This window comes from Giraffa tippelskirchi, chromosome 8 (genome assembly GCF_054371585.1).
Source record: "Giraffa tippelskirchi isolate mGirTip1 chromosome 8, T2T-mGirTip1v1.2.pri, whole genome shotgun sequence".
Classification (NCBI taxonomy): domain Eukaryota; kingdom Metazoa; phylum Chordata; class Mammalia; order Artiodactyla; family Giraffidae; genus Giraffa; species Giraffa tippelskirchi.
Window position 1 is genome coordinate 109,645,820 of NC_137282.1, and position 12,648 is coordinate 109,658,467.

The 12,648-nt window shown below is 33.7% G+C and overlaps 1 protein-coding gene and 1 long non-coding RNA gene across 2 annotated transcripts in view; one reads left to right on the top strand and one right to left on the bottom strand.

Moving 5' to 3' along the window:
* Positions 1–12,648, top strand: part of FCHO2 (FCH and mu domain containing endocytic adaptor 2) — a 121,728-nt gene that overhangs the window by 86,895 nt on the left and 22,185 nt on the right. The window contains exons 17-19 of the mRNA XM_081518548.1: positions 2,411–2,505; positions 7,270–7,373; positions 10,176–10,305. Of these exons, the coding sequence (XP_081374674.1) occupies positions 2,411–2,505; positions 7,270–7,373; positions 10,176–10,305 (329 nt within the window). The remainder of the gene's footprint in view (positions 1–2,410; positions 2,506–7,269; positions 7,374–10,175; positions 10,306–12,648) is intronic.
* On the bottom strand, positions 6–7,354 carry LOC145516829 (uncharacterized). The gene is made up of 3 exons (XR_014061795.1): positions 7,267–7,354; positions 3,130–3,285; positions 6–2,528 (listed from the first exon to the last, which is right to left on the bottom strand). It is a non-coding gene; the product is annotated as an uncharacterized LOC145516829 (long non-coding RNA).

Here is a 12,648-nt window from a genome sequence, read left to right on the forward strand (position 1 = left end):
CAAAATCTTTTGTAAATAGACTTTATTTTTTAGAGAAATTTTAGGTTCACAGCAAAATTGAGTGGAAGGTACAGAGCTTTTTGCATATACACTTTGCCTCCACATATGGCAAACCTCTCCCACTGTCAGAATCCACCACCAGAGGAGCAGAGTTACAATTGATGACGCTCTATTGACAGATCGTTACCACCCAAAGTCCACAGTTTACATTAGGATTCACTCTTGGTGTTGTATATATCCTGTGAGTTTTGACAAATGGATAATGACATGTGTCCACCATTATAGTATCATACAGAATAATTTCACTGCCCTAAAAATCCTATGTCCTCTACCTATTAATCCTTTCCTCCCCACTACATTTAAATTTTAAGTATCCTTTTGTTCTTTCTAGAGTGTTTTACTTTCTCTGTAGTTTTAATTCTAGAAGACTGTTTATAGTCATCCCATTTCCTAAGCTGTGAAATGTCCGAGTTTTGAGATGTTTTAAATTATTTCTCATTTGACACTATTTATTTCTATGATAATTAAAAAACATCCTTTCAACTGTATTTGGCTTTGGTGTCCTCACTGCTGCTTCTAAGTAAATGATAGTATCCCAAATTCATACATGTCTATTTTTTTTTAACTCTAGTTTATGTTGGAGTATAGCTGATTAACAGTGTTGCAGCAGTTTCAGGTGGGCAGCAAGGGACTCAGCTATACATATATGTGTATCCTTTCTCCCCCAGACTCCCCTCCCATCCAGGCTGCCACATAACACTGAGCAGAGTTCCCTGTGCTGCACAGTAGGACGTTGGTTATTCATTTCAAATACAGCAGCATAAATGTCTGTATTTCAACTAGTTATTCTCATGGAAACGCTCTCACTTTTCCTTCAATTTTCTCTGTGACTTTGTGAAGTAGACTGTATACTTTATGAACCTCAAAATGAAGTGTTTCACTTAAGTTGATAAAGGATAGAAGACATGTTGCCAGTTGTTCTTAAAAAGAAAAAAATATTTTAAGCCAGTGTTGCATGGGTTATTTTCCTCATTTCTATTTTAGTAAGAATACTTTAAATATTTATTGCGTGAGTAAAAGTAGACTTACTTAAATGTAGTTTGAAATGGAAACTTTCGAACCCAGGCACTAATTAAGCACACCAATGGTATTCATTTGATTTTTCACTTTTAAAGATAAGTTGTTTAGTGTTTTAAGACTTTGTTTTCAGGAATCATTTATGCAATTATGATTCTATACTTTATCATAAGTGTGTTTCCATGTGGGTACATGTTGCGATATTAGATCTCTACTTATAAGTGATTGTAATATTTTATTATTGTGGGCCTGTTTTCTCAGATTTCTAAAAAATAAATAATGGTAGTTTGATACATTAGATTATTTTAAAATGATTATTTTTATGCATAAATATATACAATTTTTATTTGTCACAAATACTTCAATAAAGTTGGGAAAATTAGTTGAGAAAGAAGGGGTACAAAGGTCAGGTGTTCAGAATAGAGATTAAGCATCTTAAAAGGGGTATGAGTAAAATGAAAAAGAGAAACATTATGTAAAAGTTTGTATTAAGGTGAAGAGCCAAGATTGGAATCCTGAGAGTAACTAGTTTGGAGGATTCCAAGAGGTTAGTGGAGGGAAATCTTTGGTTATGCAGCACATTGAGGTTTCTGAAACGAAAATGTTCATGCTCTTGATTTTGTAGTTAAGTCTTGGTAACCTCTCATAAAAAGGCACGTATGACCCGTACATCTAGTGGCCCAGACAGGGATTACCTAGGGAGAAATTCTGCCTGTGCATGATCTACTGCAGTGGTCAGACCGTTGAAGTTTGTAGCGTCATTTATATACATAGGGCTTAAGCCATCATCCTGTACTTAAAAGGTACTTTTTAAAAAGTCCTTTACCCCCTTTCGATAATAAATATGGCCTTATAAAATTTCTATCTGATTTCATGTCACTTAAGAAATTTCTGTCCAAGCCTGGGTTCTAGATGTGAATTCACAGATCTGACACTGCCATAGAGTTAACTACGTGCGTTTAGGCAGCTCTTTTAGACTCCCCATGCTGCTTTTCATTTGTAAAACTGAAATTAATTTCCATTCTGGCAGCTCCTATGATTATTAGAATATAACAAAATTTAAGTAGTAGGGATTAAGCTATTCTCACTTAAGAACTTCACATAATGTTATTGTAGGTTCTGTTTATAGCAGTTAATAAATACAGTTTATTAAACCTATTTACCTATATATGAAGAACTTAATTAAAGTTCTTCATATATTCAACTGGCAGAATATCCAGTTCTTTGATCATATATATTGCTGTTGTAGTTCTTTCTATGAAATGTATTCCTAGATTTTATACTAATAAAATGCTCACTTGCTAAAATGCTTATCTTTAAAACATTCTGATAGGAAAGGGACCAGTGATTTACTTGCTTGGGACCCCCTGTTTGGACCATCTCTTGATTCATCTTCTTCAACTTCATTAACTTCATCATCATCATCAGGTAAATATATTTATTTTTTTAAACTGTAAAGGAATGCAGCAGTTATTTTTTCTAACTGATTTATCCATTACTTCTATGTTGTACTTAACTATCAAAAATTTAACTTGTCCTCTGATGATATTGCCATATAAAAGTAATTTTATATTTATTTGTTAACTTAGGTTAAAGACCATATGGCTTTAAAGTAAAAAAATCATCAAAAACCAACTTTTTTCCCTTTGTATATCACGGCACAAATAATAAGTTTTAGTATTCAACTGCATAGATGTGTGTTAATATAACTAGTCCATTCTTGATATACATTTAAATTGCATCTAATTTTTAGTGTTATGGACATTCATAGATGTAACAGATTTTGTGCACATGTCTCATATCCTTATAATTATCAATACAAAATTTAGGAGTCACAACATATGCCCATTGATGCTTACTGCCAAACTGCTTTCCAGAAAGGCTTCGGCACTTCCCAAGAAGTGCATGAAAGAACTTAGTGAATGAATTTTAGTTATTCTTCTGGAAAGAATATATTAAATTCCTCTTTTCTTCAAAATATAAAATCCCATTAGTCAACAATCAAAGCATGTTTAATAAAACTGCTTGTTCAAAAACGGAAAATAAAATTACCTTAAGTTGATCTTCAAACTTCTTTGGGATTTCAGAAATGCCATACAGTATTTAGAGTTAAGGAAGTGCTGCATGAAGTCCTTTTTATTGTCAGTATTTTATATATGAAAAAATTAAAGTTCAGAGATGATCAGGAACTTCTCAAACACTGTATAACTAGGAAATGAAGCATAGATTCAAACCTGAATTTTACTAATTCCAAAATCTTTGTTCAATTCATCATACTCTAGCAGATTAACAAAACAGTAAGCCACATTGAAACATTTTGCTGTTAACACTAAAATAAACACTAGTATTTACAGTTGGATTGTTTAGAAACTGTTTTTTAGTTTTAGAAATTATGTGGATTTTAGGCAACCCTAACTGAAACAATTGAGAATTTTGAAGAGCAAGAACCAGTCCTTAGATAATTGAACATATTCTGAAGTCGCATTATAGCCTTTCTCCTTGGCTTTTGTTTACTGTTCAGTTTTAGGAAACTAATCTTACTAATGGATCTTATAAGTAAAATAATTGTGTAGGAAAAACTGAAGTTGTATTAAGGTCTCTTTTTATTTAGTAAAAATGTCAGAATACTGTTTTGTTTTGTTTTTAGAATGAAGACGGTCCTAATTTTAATTTAGTTAGTATTATGAATTGGTTTTTTATATTTAATCAAAATTTTCACATTGTCTGTTCTCACAGAGGTTTTAGTTATACAGAAATTTCTTCATAACTCCACCGTTTGTTTCTCACTATTTTCTTTAGCACAGTCTCTTTCTTTTCAAAAAATTGCTCTTTTCCTCATGCTACCATCTAAAGACTGTTTTGCCCACATTACTTTCAACTTCAGGTAAAACAAAAAAAATGATACTTTAGTTGTCATTTGATGTTTAGTAGGTGGGGAGTGCTAAAACTTTTTTTTTTTGCTTATTTTAAAATTTATTTTGATATGCCTTTTAAAACCTTCCTCTTAAGTCTAAAAAATACTATATTGTTTTCCCTTCAAAGAATGTTAGTGATGTTGAAAAGAGTCATTCTGCTGTGCAATAATTATTATTAGGTCTTCACCTATAATTATTATTAGATCTTCACCTGCACAGGATATGATATAATTATTGATAAAACTGATGACTGCATTATGATGATTCTATTTTGTAAGACTGGCTGTAAGTGAAATTATTAAATAGGCATTTTGTCTTAAATTTCCTTCCACCTCTTTTTGCAGTACATGTCTCCCTTATTTTAACATTGTCTACACCAGTAACCCATTTTCACGTTAGAATGGGCCAGGTTGTCAGATTATTCCCTCCTCTCTTTTGTCCTCTCCAGAATCTTAATTCCTTAGTGATTCCATCTCAGCTAAACTAGTCTAAGAAAATAATTCCTATCAGTTAGTAACTGATACATTAAACCTTCCAGTGTTTTATATTTAAAAACATGCTTAGAGCTTGGTACAGAAGTATTTTCAATTGCTTTTTCTACCATATAGATTATAAATGTTATATATGTATAACTTACATACAAATTTATTTATAATAAAAACATGGATATAAAATTTAATATAAATATCTCATACCTGCCTCCCCTTTGATAAGTGCTAATATAGACCATCTCAACTCCAGCACTGATTTTATCTGTCTTACTTCCTATGACAGTTTTAAGTTTTACCACTTGTTGAGGAACACATGTGTCTAGCACCATCACTTTGACACCTTGTCAAATCTTTTAGACTTTTACTAACTCTTAGCATTACCTTTTGCTCCTCTGGGAAAACAAGAATAATTCTGGCTTTATATATTTTTGGACCTTAAGTTTAGTTTCTTATTCTAGTAATTGTTTTCCCCAATTAATATAAAGTTTGAGCTCCTTCTCTTGTTCCATGTATTATTAAAATTCTCTGGTTTTGAGAAATTAAAATAATACTAACCTGAAATAAGAACTGTTTGACTATATAGATTTACGTTTTAATTTTAGAATTTTCCTATTGCTTCTAGTTTTTAGTTGCTTTCTTCTGTTGCTGCTGTTCTTAATGAACAAAATAGGAACTCTGCTTTTCTCTCCCAGATTGATTTGTCTGGGCATGTGATAATTGAATGTTTACTTGAAAGCAGGTCAGGTTTTGGGTCTAGAAAACCCATCACCAGACTATTCCACCAACCCTCTCTGCTCTCCTGCTGTGATGACACCAGCAAGTATAAAAAATTTTCTTTTGCTTCATGGTTGCAAAGTTGGTGGATTTCCTTTACTGACAAACTTGTTAAAATTACTAGTGGAGCCCAGAAGGTACTCCAGAGATTGCATTGTAAAACTGAATGAAAATACTTTCAGGTTCTCTAGTGCTTTGGGTAGATTTGTTTATGATTTATTTATTATAACTTAATAGATTAATTTATGAACAGTGAAGTCAGTGAATATTGCTGTTAGTTTTTCTCAAAAAGCAAATTCTGATTATTTGAAGAAGCAGAACTTGACACTCCTACCAGGCTTGGATTGAATCAATCTGAATGCCACTTGTTCTATTGTAGTGAAGTTTCAGGTGTTAAGCTATGTTAAGCCCTCTCAGAAGCGTGAAATAGCTTGAGTGTTGGTCACTGCTGGTTTTGTTGATAATGAACACATCTTTAAAGTAAATGTGTCATCTCACAAGGAAGTATTCCAGCCCTCAGGTTAGTTCACATTTCTTCCAGTGTTCAGCTTAAAGTAAAGGTGCAGCATGAAAGAACTGGTGCTGACTGGAAGATGGCAGCTGCTAAACTTGATTTCTTGATCAGGGTTTTACTGCTTTCTTCAAGCAACCTGAACTGTGCTGGCATCTTTTAGCTCTTCATATGATCTGCTTTCTAGATAATTCCGTACCCCCATGCGTTTGCGTTCACTCCTGTGTAACTGCCTTTTTCTTTGGGTCTCTTCCTACCACCTCCACACCCCCTCCTTTTACTCCTCCATTGCTGACTAAGAGTTCTCAGCTTTACTGTTTGTTTTTCTGTGTACATACTTAGGCACTTTCTTATATTTTTAACTTGGCATTGTAAACGTATAGAACTTACTGAAATATATTCTTCAGTCTGAATTATAGACCCACTTTTTAGAATGGACCAAAAGAATTTGAAGTTTATTTTAATTAAAGATTATTTAAGTGTATTTGCTTCCATTCTACATTCTTGCTTTGATTATGCCAATACATGTGTAAATTTTGATAATATACACTTGAATTTTATTCATTAATTTCTGCCATGCTGAGAGTTATTTTTAATTAGGACTACTGAGACTTGTGGAGAAGGCAATGGCACCCCACTCCAGTACTCTTGCCTGGAAAATCCCATGGATGGAGGAGCCTGGTAGGCTACAGCCCATGGGGTCGCGAAGAGTCAGACACGACTGAGCAACTTCACTTTCACTTTTCACTTCCATGCACTGGAGAAGGAAATGGTAACCCACTCCAATGTTCTTGCCTGGAGAATCCCAGGGACAAAGGAGCCTGGTGGGCTGCCGTCTATGGGGTCGCACAGAGTCGGACACGACTGAAGCGACTTAGCAGCAACAGTAGCAGCAGCACTGAGACTTGTATTTCTGGTTTTTAAAACTGCAACATTTGCAAATAGTGTTGAAAAACATTGAATACTAAATTTATGTAGGATTTAGGAAGTTAATATATAATTTTCTATGTTTGCCAAAAATTAATTATAGTGATTTGGGGAAGGTTTTTGTAAACTAGTAAGATATTTTGATTGTCACCAAAAAATGGCACAGTGTGGTTCAACTTAAAAGTGAGATTACAAGTTTAATTAAGGTAGGTATTTTATTTAGAGTTCATGTTATTACTTTGAAGATGTTGCTTCAAAGGCTTGGTCTTAGATAACTGTAAAGTACAAGTATTAGCAAGAAACTAAAGACCTTAAGCCTTAAATTGGTTTATTTTTACCTTATTAGATTTAATTTTTATATGTATAAATAATTGAAGCTAATATAATTTATAATTGTATGTCAGTTTGATTGAAAACTTAATTTTTTTTCAGGAATATTATTGGTAACTTTGAGAAAAAGAACTTCTGAAAAGTGTGCTTTGAATCCTAATGATTCCTCTGTAATGGAATGTTTTTATCTAAGGATTGCTATGTATTAATGATTTTCTTCAAATTCTCTTTTACTACCTACCAGCCAGGCCCACAACTCCTCTTTCTGTAGGCACCATTGTTCCACCTCCAAGGCCTGCTTCCAGACCAAAGCTTACTTCAGGCAAACTCTGTGGGATTAATGAAATAGTATGTACTCAGTTTTCTTTTTCATTATAATTGTTGTGATTTAATATGCAAATGATATTTTTCTATATGTTCCTTTACTGCTAAATCCTTGGCATTTTCTACTCAAGTCTTCACAGTACAGAAAAATTTTCCCTGCTAATACTTCCTTCACTTTCTTATATCACCTCAGTGATCATACCTGTGGAGCAATACCATTGTTTAGGAGAAAGAGATTTCCTGGGAAAGTTACCACATTATGAAAATACAATTCAGACCCATTGTTTCATAATTAAGCAGTTTTCATATAATTCTGCTTAAAGTCAGATATTAAGGAAGAAATGATGGCCTGTTCTTAGGCCTAGAAATATTCTGTTAGGGGAGTCCTGGTGGACATATAGTCCAGCTTTATTTTATACATAAAGCATCTGGAGTTCACATCACTTAATTGACTTGTAAAAGTACATATTGCTTTAAAAAAAAGAAAGTTGTTGGTCTTCAAAAGTTGTCAGATAATGAAAGAAAACATATGGGTTCTATTCAGAGTCAGGCTCTCCCAAACTAGTCTTCTTTCCTTCAATCTGTTCTGCTTTACTTCATCTTTTGCTTGCCAGTTTAATTGCCAGAATTAAATTTCTAAGTGTCAAGCTTAATCTTTTCCCCTGATACACATCTGCAGTGTTACCCCGTAATCCATGTATTGAATGATTTAGCTGAATCTTTAGGGCTTTTCATAAAATTGCCTCAGCAACCTGCATTACCAGACCAACTGTCCAGCTTTCTCCTCTTTGCATCCTACCAGTCACTCAGAAGTAAAGTGAAGTGAAAGTCACTTAGTCATGTCTGACTCTTTGCGACCCCATGGACTGTACAGTCCATGGAATTATCCAGGCCAGAATACTGGAGTGGGTAGGCATTCCCTTCTCCGGGGGATCTCCCCAACCCAGGGATCAAACCCCAGTCTCCCGCATTGCAGGCAGATTCTTTACCAGCTGAGCCACCAGGAAAGCCCACCAGTCGCTCAGAACTTCCCACTATTCCCCAAATACCTCATGCTTTTTTTATGCATCAGTGTTTCCCTGTGCTCCCTCTATCTGAAACGCCCCTTAGTTTTCTATGTAGGAAACTGCACTCTCTCATTAAGATCCTGCTAAATGTCAGCACCTAGGTTGATCATTACTCCCGGCTCCACTGTGAGGACAGTGGATTTAATTATTCTCTGTCATTCTCTTCCTTATACCTGTATACTTTTTATATTTCATTTAGTGCATAGATCACATTGTATATACAGTTGACCCACAATTGATTCTCCATTTCTGCGGGTTCTGCATCCATGGATTAAAAATATTTGGGGTGGGGGGGAAACCTCCAGAAAGTTACAAAAAGCAAATCTTGAATTTGCCATACACTGGCAGCTATTTACATAGCCTTTACATTGTATTAGATATTATAAGTAACCTAGAGATGATTTAAAGGGACGGCTGTACTTTTTTGAGTGTGCTCCCTTCACTGTACTATGTCTTAGCCAATTTCATATGTTTAATACTCTGCTAATACATTATGTTGATACCTTGACATAACGCCTGACACCTCATGTTCTGTACCACCTCCATCTGTGTACATCCACAGCCACATTTTTACACCACTGTATTTTTTTAACCCGCTGTCGATAATAATGAGTCATCAGAAAGCCATTCTCTGGAACTAATACCTTAAAAATAGTTATTTGGGGGGCACAAAGTTTTAGTAAGTATAAAACATTTGGCGCAGTATAATCTAATTTTTATAAAAGTGTTTATAAATTGTTGGTTTTGTTGGTTTGTTTTCTGCCTTCTGTTTTTATGTTCTTCAATAACGGGACAGAAACAGTGTCTTTCACTGCTTTGTATCTGGTACCCATGATTTGACATGTAGTAGGCACTAAGTAAATACCTAATTCACATAACTTTATAAGCAGGAAAGGGTTGTTTTTAATTAATCTCAGTATTCCATATTTTAAAAATGAAACACCTCAGGAAGTGTTGCTAATGTATTATTGGAACAGGAATTTGGAAGGAAAAAATCCATTCACCAAGTAAAAGATAAATGAATTAGAATCATATTTTTTGTATTTGTTTTTAACCAGAAAACTGGGAAGACAATAGAATTAAGATTTTCTTCTCTGAATGGGGTAAACTTTTCTCAGTGAGGAGGCATTACAATAAATTATAAGGAAAATGTAGACAGATTTGTAAATGGCAAAAGTGAAGCAATATTTAGGAAGAAAATACTTGCTTCAAATGAAAAAGTTAGTGAAAGCTCAAATAATACTAAGACCTCCTCAAACTAAATCTGGCAGAGCTAATATGGACAGCCCATAAGACAGAAATGCCAGTTTTTATCTATAGAATTAGCTAAAATTTTTTAAAGTTTATTATTTTTCCTTCTTCTAAGGTTCATCTATTCATTGCTGGCAAGAGTGCAGAAAAATATTCTATTATTATAGGCAATAGGGTAAAGTGAGTTACCCAAATGGGAAGCAGTTTGGCACTATGTATGAAAAGCTTTCACACTATTTAATAATTTAACTTCTGAGAATCTATCTTAAGTATGCTTAAGTATGCTTTTTAAGATACAGAAAAAGTTTTATATACAAAGATTCTCTTGACAGGATTATTTTAAAATAGCCTTTTCAGCTCTATGGCATCTAATTGTGAGTTTTAAGAAACACAATAAATTTGGTTTATTAATAGTATGTTAAAACTAATCTTACTTGATACCTAAAAATATGTTCTGATAACTGGGGGATTGTTTGAGCATTTTGGTAAATGACATTTTGTTTTTAAGCCCAGGCCATTCAGCCCACCCGTAACTTCTAATACCAGCCCACCTCCTGCTGCCCCGTTAGCGCGGGCAGAAAGTTCTTCCTCTATCTCATCTTCTGCTTCACTAAGTGCTGCCAATACTCCAACTGTAGGTAAGTAAGTATCACAGATTGCACGCAGAAGTTAACATATGCAAGATAAATATGATCAGGTTGATTGATGGTAGTAAAGTTTTAACATTTGACATTTTGGTTTTTCAGAAACACACCTGGCATTATCAAACTAATAATGATAGTTCCTTTTCTTTTTCACATTTTATATTATCTGAATAGAGAATTTTAATCATGATTAGCACTGTTAAGAATGCATCAAACTTATAAACTTTTGACCAATATATAGTTGAAGGCAGAATGTGATGAGGTACTTTCTACTGTGAATTGATATTTGCATTCCTAAAACAATTTGTTTTAAAAAGAAGTTGACTCTGTGAAAGAAAGAGGGCTTTGTGCTTGCATTGTGATCCTTGGACCTGCAGCATCTGTCTGTTGTCACCTGGGAACTTAAGTTAGAAACTCTGGAGTGGGGCTAGCATTCTTTGAATAGGCCTTCCAGGCAATTGTGATTCATGTGAAGTTTCAGAATCCCAACTCTAATTAAGCTGATTTAATTATACCCAATTTGATTTGTCAAAACTCAGGAGAAATGCATCTTCTGTGTGTATCCATTATAAAAATGGCATGAGTGGTACAGGCTGAGAGAAATGATATGATTTCTAAATGTCTGAACATGGTGTTACTATTTTATTTTATATACCTTTGTGAGCATACTGTTTTTCCCATTTTCTAACTTTATGTAAATAATATATTCAATAAGTATTTCTATTTGCTGTAACAGGCACTTTCTTTTTATATTTTGTTTGCATATGTGGTTTTCTTTTTATTTCCACAGAATCTGTGTTTTAGTCATAAAGAACATAGATGGGTCCTGTTAGAATTCGAGCACATCTGAGTTACCAAAATTGCTTTAGTCCTGTCCCATTACCTAGATAATTCATAAGGTTTTCTGCTTGTAAAGGAAACTTTAATTTTGATTAAGTTGGAAAATATTTGTTTGTAGTCTTAGCCAGTGCTGGCAATAGGAGAATCAAAGTAGGTGACATTGATGGTACAGGCACGCAGGATGTAATGTGGACTTTGTGCAACAGAGTTTCTTTAAATCTACCTAAAGTGTTCTTTCTCTTTATTGTGATATTTATTCAGCTCTCTGTTCAGATTTAAGTTTTTGATTCTTCTTGTTCTTGAAAGTATTTTCTTTTCCTGCAATATTTTGTTTTATTTAAATATGATAGAAGATGATAATTTGATTGGGACACTCTCTGAAATTGAAAAGCACTGTGAAACTTCACAAGGTATTGTATCGAAAGCAGATATATGTGTTGACTAATGATCCTAAAGTATATCTAAAATACTGTTACCCAATTTTTCCTTTTCCAGCAATGTATGGTGTTTCAGAAATCAAGAATAACTCTAAAGTTTAACTATCTCAATTTTGTACTAATTATGTCCAGTTTCTATACAAGATCTCTTGATGATACTGGATAAATTATAAAAATATACAGTATTTTTGCATTATCTTCCATCCCCCCGCTCTTCTTTCCTCTCTATTAAGATATAACAATAAATATTACCTCTGGAGCTATCAGAAGCAGAGAAAAAGTGATTAGGAAAGAACCAGAAAGAATATATCAGTGTAAAGAAAACTATAATATAAAGACATCCAAAGCAAAGGCTGTCATACAAAAACCTCTCATACAATGAGCTGAATTTAGAGGCACAGAGGCAGGAAGTAGTTGGGAGTAAGCACCTGTTTTTCACTCCTGAGCTGAAAGGAATTCCACAGAATATATTCATTGATCGTTACAAAGGTAGGTACTCTTTATTTCAGCTTTCTCTGTCTGCATTTTCAAAACACATACAGTGTTTAAATAGGCAACAGTTAAGTCAGAATTAGAATGCATATTATCCTTAAAAAGAATATCTAAGGAATTATTTCTATACCGTGAGTTATTCTGAATAACACAGTACACATTTAGACTTTTTAGGGACTTAAGTGTGTATTTCCTATGTCAGACATTTTAAGTATGCATATACAATATGGTCTTAGAAACAAAAATGGAAAATACAAAGGGGAATATGCAAAAATGTTAAGCAGAATTGGAGTTTTTCCCGTAACTCTCCAATACTTGTTCCTTCTCACCAGTATTTCAGTAATGGGCTTTACAATTTATGGGGAAACTATTTCAAGAACTCTTATTTTATATGCCCAAATTGGATAATTGAAAAGAATAACTTTGTAGGTTCTTTTGATTTTTAATGTCAGAGCAGCAGCAGACATTAATGTTACCCCGACTGTGTGTAAATACTCCCTTGTGTAGATTATTTAAGGGAAAAGATTAATTTCATATTTAGGAAAATATAATTTTCTCTAATGAAAGA